The following is a 12,770-nucleotide window of genomic DNA, read 5'->3' as shown; positions in this document are numbered from 1 at the left end:
GGCTTTTGAAATCCTGAAAACTACATTGAAGAAAAATAAAAACGGTAATTTCTATAGCTAATTGAATGCAATATGGTGGCAGTGGCTGAAACCCTTTTATGTATGACCCTTATTAGTCATGAGGACCACCCTTCTTGGATGAGGACTCTTTCTTAGAACCCATTCAAAGATGGGATCCTCAGAAAAACTCACATTGTAGAAATGAGGAAGGGAGATTAAAGCTTAGACACAACACAGGAGTGAGGGTAGGAATCATCATGTCTTAAGAATAAGAAAATCATATCTATAAAATAGCTCTTATGTCACACTGAGGGCAAGGAGGAGCTACTGCATGGTTTTGGAAACTGATTTATGTTTTAGAAAGGTCCCCACTATAGTGAGAGTGTGAGGGTATTCTAACAGGAGCATGGGCTGGGCCAAATGCTGGTACCCAGGAGGAAGAGATGATGCATGAAAAAGGGTGGTGACCACATTCCCAATGCAGCATGATGGAGAGAAGGAGTTGGATTGGAGAAACTGAAATTGGTGAGAACTGAAAACCAAGTTTGATGGATTAAAGACTAATGTCCAGTTGCTTCCAAGGTACCTAGGTAGACATTGACAATCTTGTCTAAATTAGGAATCCTTCAGATACTTCTGATCCAAGGATGGGATATTCTCTTGGCCCTATCTCTCAAGGAAGGAGCTGCTGACCACAGTTGTGGAAGAAAGTGAACTCATTCTTCCACTCCCTCCCCATGTTGTTCAGTTTTCAAAACCTTTGACTACAGCCTCCTGGATAGTGATGACAAAAACCTAGAAGGAAATTTACAGGCACAAAAGAGATCAATGAAATCTCAAGACTAATATCAAAAGGAAGTGCAGATGAAGCACTCATAAGATGTAGTTACTCCTGGTGGTTTAAACTTTATGTTCTGAGGAGGCTTAGATGAACATGCTTCAACCTTCTCCCTCCTGTTAGGTAGATTATCTTATTTATATGGAGAAGGGGGCTGAGGTTTACAAGTGGAATCAAATGGTAACATAAGTATATAAATCCTGAGCCACTTATCTACAAACCTCACACACACACACACACACACACACACACACACACACACACACACATGCACACTCCCATGTCTCACATACCCGCTCAACCACAGAGACTCAGGTGCTGCCTGGATTGAATGCCTTTTACATAGCAGTGCGCTAATCTAGACTGTCTACACAACTCTAAAGGAAGGAGCCTGGGCCTGAAAAGAGAAGGTTTAATATTCTTTCTTGCGGGCACTTTCTTGTCTTTCTTTGGTTGTGCAAATAGGAAATCGATGCCTTCATCTGGTCTCTTGCTCCCCCCTTAGTTCCAGTTGGCATCAGGAGCAGATTCAGTGGCTGCAAACTTTACCATGCATGTTACTAGGTTTCTTCTGGTGTTGAGGAAATCTGGCTGTTTGACTCAAGAACCTGTATTTTACCTTTCAATTTCTACATGGTTCTGTGGGATGGGCAGGGAGAAAAATGTCAAGGAGAGATTTGTGTTGGAGAGACCAGGTCTTCTGCCCTCTTCCTGAACAATGAAACCTCTCTGCAGCCCTGTGTTGCATATCCATGCCCCTCACTCTTCTCTTACCCTGCTGTGTAAGGTCAAACTGACCTCATGCAGGTGAAGACTGTCACTGATACTACCCAAGCCAGGACTAGACAGTGAGTGAAATGGCAGGCATGAGGCCTTACATAGTGTGGAAGTATGTACCAAGACAAGTGTGCTGATTTCTAGTGATCTCAGATCGCAAAGACCTAATGATCCTCTGCTCTTTTTAAAGAGAGATTGGCATTGATTACCCTGGACAAAAGCCTAGCAAAGACTTCCTAACTCAAAGATTAGTCCCTTAGACAGGCTCTGGGCCTCCTGTGAATATACCCTCCCTCTCCTTGAGCTCCCAGAGTCAAAAAACAATGGACACTATATCACCCTTTCTCAGTCTGTATTTTGAGCGAAGAATTTTCCTGTAAGCATTTTAATCATAGTGCTTGAGGATATAGCTTCCAGGAAATGTGGTTTTAGAAATGAGCATGTAAAAATCAAATACAAAAGGATGTTTGCAGCCATGAATTATGGGAGGCATTGGTTATAGCAGGCATTACAGAGTTTGTGTGTTGTGTACAGGTGAGTGTGTGTATGCTGTCTAGGCATGCATGGTGATTGTGGTGTTTTATTATGGGTGTCTTTTATGTGTATGTTGAGTGTGAATGGATGTGTTTTGGATGTGGTTATTAGTGTGTGTACTGGTTGTTGTGGGCATGTTATAAGTATCATGGGTATTGTGTCATGTATAGGCAAGTTGATGTTTGCATACATTGTGTGTGTTTGTGTGATTGGTGAGTGTTGGGTGTAGGTAAAGTGGGTTGTGTTGGCCGTGTGCCTTGTTACTGCTATGTGTATGCCATATGTATATTTTATGGTGTACCCAATAGTGTATTAAACCTTTAACATACTTTATTCCTACCAGCCATAAAGGATGCCTTACATGGCAAATGATCTCAATAGTCTGGATAAGTCGTGTGGAAACTAAGGAACAGGAAGTTCAACTATCATTCATATTATGTGACTCATAATGAACTAGATTAACTCAGGTCTAGTCAACACCAACCCTAGTGTCTGAGGTAGTGGTTTTCAAATGAGTGTGTATGTCAGAATTCCTGGAGGGTAGATGAACGTTTGAGTGAGTCCTCACCCAGTAGATCTAGGTTAGGACTAGGATCAAAGTTGTTGCTTTCATCACTGAAGCTGAGGATCATGCTGAAAAGCTACCAGTTTAAGATCCTCATTAATTTTCAGATAGAAAGACCTGAGGAGAAGGTTGGAACTAAGGTAGATGGTTTTGGATTATTGAGCACAAATTTCATATTGCACAGTTAGACCCCTGAAAGACCAAAGTGGAAATTTAAGATGGATGTTTTAAAATTTGAGCTTAGCATCTTCATTTAGTGGCATTTGCTAGTTATAATTTATCACATGGCATTAAGAAAAAGGCCCCCGTGTTTGTGTTTACAAATTCCAGAACTCTGACTTTATTAATATGTTCTTGATCATAGCATTGTAACCTGCACTTTCCACAGAAAAAAATCTTAGTATAGAATTCTCCAAGTATTAAATTTTTATGCATATTTATTTCATACAGCTTCATTGTTTCAGAAAACCTGCATATTAGTCCTGGAGCTAGATAAGCAAGGTCTTTGGGATCCTGGGTCGTCACTGTCTCCAGAATGGTAGCAGTGTCTTGTGTGAATCTGAATGTGTCAAACCCTAGGCCTCATTTAACATGCACCAATCGATACTGGCATCATCTCCCCCTCTCCTCCTCCTCCCTTTCCTTCTCCACCTACTCCCCACCCCTGATACATATCTGGCTCCAGGGGTCAGAGATCCAGAGACACTGGGTAATGAAAGACTGGCATCCACAATCAATGGGTCAGATGGCTGAGCCAGCCCTGCAGGTTTGTGATCATCGAGACTGCACCGTGATAAAGAAATAGGAAGCGTGCAGTGCTCTTTTCAGTGTGATATGTGAATCACAGAGAGAGCTTTTTGACCTTTCCTGGACACATCTTAAGATTGGTGTTAAGAGGCCAGGTTTCTGACCCCAGCTGGTTCTATTGTGTTGGACAGGACCATATCTCACTCTGCAGTGCCCAGCACAATGTGTAGGGTAGAAGTTCCAGGTTTTTGTATGAGAATTCAGACTTTCAGAGTTAATATAGATTGTTTGCAAGGATGTGTGGCATGCTCGTGTGATATGCAATCTTCTGCATTTTCAGAAATGTTTCCTGGGAGGGAGCCCTTGTCAGTACAGAGACACACAGTGCAAGCTTACTTAATTATGCATGGGGTACTGCTGTTTTGGGGAGCTGGCCTGGCATGACCCTGGACAGTTGGGCACTGAACCACAGAGAGAAAGAAAGAGAAAGAGAGAAAAAGAGAGAGGCCTTCATAGAAGACCCACATGTCCACATGTGCCAGCCATGAAAGCTTATGTGTCCTCTACTTTTATGTCTTCTGCTCTCAACCTTTCTCTCTTGCTGACAGGTCATATAAGATACCAATAACAGCTGGGTCACAGGTACATTGCAGTAATTACCTTCTATAATCTCCAGAATTCTACTGGGCAGGTGGCATCATCTCCATGACCCATCGTGGTAAACTGAACTTTTAAAAAATGAGGAGAGTTGCCAAAGGATGCAAAATTTTGTCCTGGGTTGCAAGAAAGAATTTCCTTCATCATTTTTCTTTATCTTAAAAACATAAGGATCTTTATCACAAATCATTGTTGTCAAAAAACAGGCTATAGAAAATATTGTATGTAACACTAAGAATGTAACAGGTGTTCTATTGATTTATTTTTTCCTTCTTTCAAATAGCTCACATCTAGCTGATTTTATGTACTCAAAAATCCAGTCTGCCTGGATTCCTCTTCTTGATTTGTTTGCAATATCAGACGTGGACAATTGTTATTTTGTTTCTTTCCAGGTGTCTTGCCCAATTTTTTTAAAAATCAGCTTTTACATCAATCTGTCAAACTGGGTTAGCATCTGGCTGTCACAGCACCCATGTATTCTGCCACCACTTCTGTCACCTCCATCTTCAGTATCTTCCGTATTGATGATGGAGTGACATTCGGTGATTATTACACATTATCAGTGCTGGCTAGCCTTTATTGGGAATTTGCTACATGCCAGGGTGCGCGCAAAATGAGCAGTGGGGCATGCTCACTTCATCTGCTCATCAGTTATCCAACCCCGATGCAGTTACCAGTCCACACCCACAGATGAAAGAACATGGAGGATCAGGGGAGTTAAATGAGTTGCTAAGGTTTCCTGTGAGATAGCAGGTGAATGCCTGGTAGTAATTAGGGGTATGTGGCCTCCATGTCATGGACAGATGAAAGGACATGGACCAGGACTCAGTTCCAGCCATAGCAGGTGCTAACCATATTGCATTCAGTAAGGCACTGTGTGTTTCTGGTTTTTTGCCCTGTAAGAAAAAACATTTGAACACACCATGAACTAGACACAGGTGCTCTACTGGTCCAGTAAGCCACATTTTCTTGTCCATCCAAGCATTGCTAAGTGTCTGGCTATTGATACCAGACTGTCTATGTTTGACTGAAGTCATCATAAGCAATTAATTTATTTCTTTGTTTTTTTTTTTTTTTTTTTTTAGGTAATGAACCGAAAAGATCATGTCTGAAGTACAAGGAACAGTTGAGTTTTCTGTAGAGCTACACAAATTCTATAATGTGGATCTCTTTCAGAGAGGGTGAGTACACTTCAAACTCTCTCTCTCTCTCTCTCTCTCTCTCTCTCTCTCTCTCTCTCTCTCTGTCCATATGTATGTGTGTGTGTGGTCAGGTGAAAAGACATTTGGGATAAATGGAGAGCTTTCCTTATTTTCCTGACCTCCTGACCAATGGAAAATTCAAACTATGAGTTCATCTGAGAGTAAATTATGCATTGACTAAGAAGCTAATTTAGTTTTTCTCCCCCCTCATTTGCTTCTGCAACTCTTCTCATTTGTTGGTCTTTTCATAGCATTTTGAGTTATGGGAAGTGAGGTTTGATTGTGTAGTTCTGGTGAAAACGAATCTTATTTGTAGTATTTGCTGGAGTCATCTCCCCAAGCCACACAGTATAAAGCTCATGACCAGATCTTTCAAAACCGGACACTGTGTTTTCAATCCTAATTAAAATACAATTGCTGCCATTATTTTGATAACTTAATCTGAATTTGGCATTTCAAATGCAGAATGTCTATGATTCCTTATGACAGACTTACACTCCAAAGTTACTGAATAATTAAAAAGTAAAACCCTTACGTACATAAAGTGATGGATCACAGACCAGAGCTACCCATTCACAATGGTTGAAGCACTTTTCCCCACATTACTGGAAAGAAAACCAAGTCTCATAGAAGCTGGAGTTTTGTGTTCAAGTCCGCAGAACCGAAGGATGTCCAGACACCTACCACTTTGCTTTTACTGTGCAAGGACAGCAGCAGCAGCAGCAGCAACAAACCCACAGTGGCTTTGTACAACAACATTGAAATTATACCATGATTCTGGGGCTAATCAGTTTGGCCTGGACTTAGCTTTCGGGGGTAGTCTTTTACACGGTCCTAGGTCTGCCTAGTTTCAGAAAGACACTCTCAGGTCTGTGGCCATTGGATAGGAGGTTGTTGGTTCTTCTGCCTGTGGCTTCCCATCATATGGCAAGCATCTAGAAGTGAGGATTGGAGTTGCACAAACTCCCTTTCCCCCATTTTATATGAAAGTATAAATATCTCTGGTGTACAGGGTGATATTTATATATTTAAACATATATCATCAGATTACAACAACTGGCACCTCCTTGCAGCAAGTATTTGCTACTTCTCAGTATTGGGATCATTCCAAACCTTCTCTTCTAGTAACTTTGAAATGTGCAATTAATTGTTGTCAGGTAATTTTTCCAAATTATAAATATGATCCCAATATTAGAAGTAATTCCTTCTGTCCAGATGAATACTAGCATCCATCGGTTCTTTTCTTCTATGGCCTTTCCTAGGTTCTGGTAACCACTGGGCTTGTGCTGGTTACATTTATGTCAACTTGACACAAGCTAAAGTTGTGAGAAGAGGGAACTCAACTAAGAAAATGCCTCAACTCAGGTCAGAGGAGGTGGCCAGTTCAGTCTACATATTGCTATTTCTAGGAGTCTTAGCTGGGGTCATCCTTGTAGATTTCTGGAAGATTCCCTTGCACCAGGATTTTACCAGCCCCGGAAATGCCTAACCCCCACCTTTACAGTAGTCTCTTTCAGTAGTCTCCTCCTCTGTCCCCTCCCCCAACCTGATCTCTCATGTTCCCATCCACTCCCACCCTCATTCCACTCACAAAATCTCTTCTAATTTCCCCTTCCCCAGGAGATCTGGGTGCCCCCCCTGCCATGAACCCTCCTTGGTACCTAGTCTCTGTGGGTCTGTGGATTATAGCATAGTTATCCTTTATTTTACAGCTAATATCCACTTAAGTGTGAGTACATACCATGCTTGTCTTTATTGGTCTAGGTTACCATACTCAGGGTGATTATTTTTCTAGTTCCATCCATTTGCCTTCAAGTTTCCTGGTGTCCTTGTTTTTAAAAGCTCAGTAACACTCCATTGCATAGATGTACCACATTATCTTTATCCATTCCTTAGTTAGGGACATCTAGATTGTTTCCATGTTCTGGCTATTACAAATAAAATTGCTATGTCTAACCCAATTGTCCTAAGAGAGGCTTCAACCATCAACGGATGGAAACAGATGCAGTTCCACAGCCAAACATTAGGTGGAACTCAGAGAATCCTGTGAAAGTGGGTGGGGGAGCAAGGATTATAGGAGCCAGAGGGGGCCAAGGGTACTACAAGAAAACCCACAAAATCAACTAACCTGGGCTCATAGGAGCTCGAGGAGACACTCTGCATATATGTTACAGTTTTGTAGCTTGGTCGTCTTATGGGACTACTAACAGTGGGAGCAGGATCTGTCTCAGACTCCTTTACTGGCTTTTTGGACCCTACTCCTCGTACTGGGTCACTTTGCCCAGCCTTAATACATGGGGAGGTACTTAGTCTTACTGCAACTTGATATGCCATATTTTATCGATACTCATGGGAGCCCTGTCCTTTCCTAAACAGAAATGGAAGAGTAGTGGATTGAAGGGTCCAAACAGAGGGGAGTGTTGGAGGAGGGACTGAGAGGAGAGGGGGGAGGGGAAACAGCTTGAATATAAATAAATAAATAAATAAATAAATAAATAAATTTATTTTTTAAAAAAGGAGATGCCTCCATAAGAGAGTATTGCAGGCAAGCCTGTAGGGCATCTTCTTAATTAGTGATTGATGGAGAGAGACACCTCTGGGAAGATGGTACTGGGTTCTATACAGCTTTCCATAATTATTGTACTATTCTATAATACTGTCAACATGTGTGAAAGTCCCCTTTGTGAAAGTCCTTGCCAACATTTAAATGTTATTTTGATAATAGTTTTTCTAATTATGGTTAAATGAGATTTCCTTGTATTTTTAATGATCATTTACTTACTAATTAGTAACATTAAGCTGGTTTGTTTTTCAAATACTGTTGGTCATTTGAGTATCTTCTTTTGAGAAACATGTAATTATGTCATTGGCCCAAACCTCTTGGTGCCCATACTTGGCATTTACATAACCTATTTTTAATTTCTCTGCTGGATAAAGGGAATCATAAGACCAGTATAGACTCAGGTCAGACACATAGACAAAAGCTGTCTTTGGGTGGAAGAACTTATGCACAGTTTTATAGTCAGTGAAGTAAGAATGCAGTTTTAGAAATCAATTCCTTTGAGTACCACGATCCTAACTTTTACAATTGTATGAGTCCTATATTTACATAATTTATTCCATACTCTTGCCTTTCCTCTAGCTTCTCCTATGGTACCCAACTTTTCTTCTTTGATATGTACATGTATTAAGGAATATTATATATATTCCTGTGTTGAATCATTATTCATTAGTGCTTGTATGTATATGTATAGGTGTTTATGACTGGCTACTTGGGATTGGATAATCAGTTGTGGGTTCATCCTTGGGGAGGATTAATTCTCCCTCTCTCAACAGTTATGATTGCCTGTTGCTCTAAATCTAGGAGTTGGGCCTTGTGATATTTCCCCACTCACGTTGGCATGTCAGCTGATGTCATTGTGCAGGTCTTGTTTACATGACTTTATTGTTGAGATTTTACAGATGCAACTTCCTTGTCATATAGGGAACACACTATCTCACAGCAGACATTGTTGATCTCTGCCTCTTACAATCTTTCCACCCCTTCTTCAGCAATGTTCCTTGAACGTTAGGCATTGGTCTATTGTAGATTATCAACTAAGGTTAGACATCTCATGCTTGGTTTTTCCCTGTATTTTGACCAGTAGTGGCTTTATGTAATGATCTGTGTCTGCTGCAAAAAGGATTCTTTGATGATGGTGAGAGCTACATTTATCTGTAGGTATAAATACTTAGAATGCAGTTAGAAGGTATACTGGTTTAAGAAAGTGATAGCAGTAGGTTTCTTTTTTAGGATCCATAACTTCACCAACCATGCTGGGTTTATAGTACAAGGTATGTGTCTCTTTTAGAGTGAGCCTTAAGTCTAATTAGACACATATCCCAAGATGTGTGTCACTACTGTACCTTGGGGACATTTTGTCATGTCAGTCATTGTTATGGCTCATAGGTTTTGCAGCTCGATAGGACCATTGATTGCTTTGGCAGCTGGCATAGCTCCTTCAAACCCCTTCTTGCTTGGAATGAAACATAGTAGGGCTGAATCCAGGCTCCACTCTTGCTTCTGTTGGGTTCATTGATGTTTCATTCATACTTTACTCTTCAAATTTTATATTTATGTGAAAAGGAAGCAGTTTTGCTAATGTCATCCTGGCATTAGACACTTTTCTATTTGTTACCAAGTATTCTTTACAGCCAGCTCTAGAAGTAAGTAGCACCATGTGAACTTTTCACACAGACCTCTTTGGAGCTGGGAGTGGAAATATTATAGCCTTAGCACAGCCAAGTGGAATGGGGAACCTAAGATTCTCTAACTCACAATCATTCATTCTATTATATTTCTTAAGCCTGTTGTCAAAGATGTATACTTTCTTCCCAAAGTGTACAAGATAGATGATATTATTTATAGAGATTTTAGCCAAGGGGTTTAAATAAAATGAACTACACTAATAATTAAGCCCTAGATTAAGTCTGAAGTTCTTACTTTGTTCCTATGTCTAACAGTCCTCATTCCTGTTCAACAGCTCAGGTGTCAATAACAATGAAAGATTCTCAGCACAGCGAGGCTGGTGATATGCTCATGGTGCAAGAAACCACAGTTCATGACTATGTGGTTGGACATAGTCACAAACTGCATTCTAGTTTTAACTAAACTAACTCTCACAGAGTTCTAGAATTATGAACTATAGGATGATATTAGTAGTTGAATAATAGCAATACCAGGAAATGTCTGAACATTACTAATGCTACTTCTGGCAAAAGGTGGTTGATGTACACACTGGAATTTAAAATGACAGCCTAATCAGATCCAGTAATAAAGAGGCTGAGTTGGGCTTATTTTAAAGATGATTTGATCTATAAACCTATGAGGAATATTCATCACAGAGCTCATCCTAACTGTAAATTTAGCTGGGGCTATTGACAGTCTTTTATGAAATAGTTACCATTACAAAGCCTTGTAGAACAATACATCCCAGGTATGAACAGACCTTTGTGAAGTTATAAAGGGAGTTGAAAAATGAATATGAAAATCATAACTTCTTCAGCATGTCTGGAATGTTCCTTTTATATTTGAATGTTTGGGAAATATTGTGTAGCCAAGCTCATCAAAAGAGGAAGGATTATAGGAGCCAGAAGAGGTTAAAAAAAAAGACATAAGAAAACCCACAGAATCAGCTAGTCTGGACTTATAAGAACTCACAGAAACTGAACTGACAACCAGGGAGCCTGCATGGGACTGACCTAGGCCCTCTGCATATATGTTACAGTTGTGTAACATAGTCTTCTTGTGAGACTCCTAACAGTGAGAGCAGGGGCTGTCTCTAAATCTGATGCCTGCTTTTGGGACTCATTCCTCCTACTGGATTGCCTCATCCAGCCTTAATAGAAGAGGAGCCTAGTCTCACTGCGACTTGATATACCTTGGCTGGCTGATATCTATGGGAGACCCACCTATATCTGAAGAGAAAGAGTGGAGGAGGAGTGGATGGGGGAAAGGGCAGAGGAAAGGTGTGGAAGGAGGGAATTGGGAGGAGGGGAGGGAGGGGAAACTTTGGTTGGAAGTAAAATAAAAAAAGAAGCTAAATTAGAACCAAAACCTGTAGAGCACATAATTTACATGCTGAATAAGAAGAAATAATGTTAGTAATATAATATCTATTTTAAATGATGGGTTATTGCAACCTCATCTTGTCTTTGAACATTCTTTTTTTATATTCTAGTTCATGCTCTATGTAGTATAGTAATACTTATGTGAGATTATAGATATGCTTGATAAAGATATTCTTACTCATGAACATGCAAATCATTAAAACTTAGAGATCACTCATACACCAGAAGAGAAATTTTTAAATGAACTTTCAGTTCTGTTATTAAAAATATATCCTTTGACAAATTTTTACATTTATATACATATATATATGTGTGTATATATATATATATATATATATATATATATATTTGCCTACATATGTCACTCATTGCCCTCTCTCATCCCTTCACCAGTCTTGATGAACCCCTTCTTTCTCCTAACATATTCACTTGCTAATTTTGTGTCTTCTTTTTTTAATGACATACAGTATTACTCAGGGTTCTCTAGAGAAACAGAATTGATAGAATATATTTATCTCTATCATCTATATATCTCTATATCCATTTATCTATATGATCAATAATATCTATATATGATTTATCACAGTGGCTTACAGGGTCTGATCCTACTATTCCAACAATGGCTGAGTCTCTACAGGAATTTCAAGAATCCAATAGTTGTTTAGTCTACCAGGCTGGATGTCTCAGCTGGTCTTCAGCAAAACGGAATCCTGAAGAAGCAGGCTCTAATACCAGTGAAGGAATGAACTTGCTAGTGGGAGTGAGGGCATGTAGGCAAAATGAAAGAGCTTCCTTCTTCTCTGCCCTTCATATAGGCTGCTACCAAAAGGTGTGGCCCAGATTTAGGGTGAGTCTTTCTACCCCAAATGATCCAATCAAGAAAAATACCTCAGACATGCATGCTCAGCACCTTAGATTATAGTTAATTCTAGATGCAGTTAGACTGACAACCAAGAATAGTCATTATAAACACTGAGTTTAATTAGAGTTGCTGGCATGAGCTGTATTTACAGAGGCATGAGCAATTAACCACTGTCTATACCACTGAAGAAAAAGAAGACTCCCACTCTCTTGGTACTGACAATCTTCAGTGAGAGGAAGGGACTCATGACTTACTCTCCCACCATCTATGATGAAATGTTGATAGCTCCATCTTGTACAAGTCTTGTGCAGGTAACCATAACTGCTGCAATTTCATTTTATGTTCAGAAGGCAAAGTTTTATAACATTTCCACCTATTCTTTGTATCCCAAATTGTTTCTGCCCTTTCTTCCATAATGTTTACTCAGCCTTGGTTAGGATGATATAGCTGTCCCATATAGGGCTGATCACTCTAAGTCCCTTATTCTCACCTCTTTGAACTGTCATCAGTCTCTTTGTTAACTAGCATCTAGACTATGTGCAGAATAACTCTGTAGTGATGAATAATGTGGTTCCAAGAGCCATGTCTTATGAAAATCCCAATGCCAAGTGTGGGATGCATCCCTATGAGTTGTGGGTCTTAGGGAAGGCAGAGGCTCCCAAACAATATAGTTTATTGATGTATTTGTAATTACTCACCAGAACTGAACAGAAAGCTTCTAGCACTTAATGCTAGCATATCTTGGTCTCCGGGAGTGTTAGTATTTAGCCCCACTCTTCATATATAGATGAAGTCATGAGATTATAATTTAAAGTATGATAATAGACAATAGTTAATATGTTTGTAGGTGAGTTTGGAAAAGTTTAAAGAAAAGGAATTACATCTTTAGAAAAATGAGCTTTAGAATCCATAATGTTGGATCATTAAAGTAAAACTGTAAAGTAATGACCAGCAACCCCCTGGATTACTGCCTTCAGT

At 39.8% G+C, this 12,770-nt stretch overlaps 1 protein-coding gene across 3 annotated transcripts in view; it reads left to right on the top strand.

The window, feature by feature from the left end:
• Positions 1 to 12,770, top strand: part of Fam135b (family with sequence similarity 135 member B) — a 285,796-nt gene that overhangs the window by 102,569 nt on the left and 170,457 nt on the right. For all 3 annotated transcript variants that reach the window (XM_052747946.1, XM_052747947.1, XM_052747948.1), the window contains exon 2: positions 5,204 to 5,299. In XM_052747946.1, coding sequence (XP_052603906.1) covers positions 5,223 to 5,299 — 77 coding nt within the window. In that variant the 5' untranslated portion in view covers positions 5,204 to 5,222. The remainder of the gene's footprint in view (positions 1 to 5,203; positions 5,300 to 12,770) is intronic.

Source organism: Peromyscus californicus, unplaced genomic scaffold (genome assembly GCF_007827085.1).
Source record: "Peromyscus californicus insignis strain IS unplaced genomic scaffold, ASM782708v3 Scaffold_20__1_contigs__length_68692818, whole genome shotgun sequence".
Taxonomy (NCBI): Eukaryota; Metazoa; Chordata; class Mammalia; order Rodentia; family Cricetidae; genus Peromyscus; species Peromyscus californicus.
Note: the sequence above shows the minus strand (reverse complement) of the source record. Positions and strands in the feature narration are given on the sequence as shown.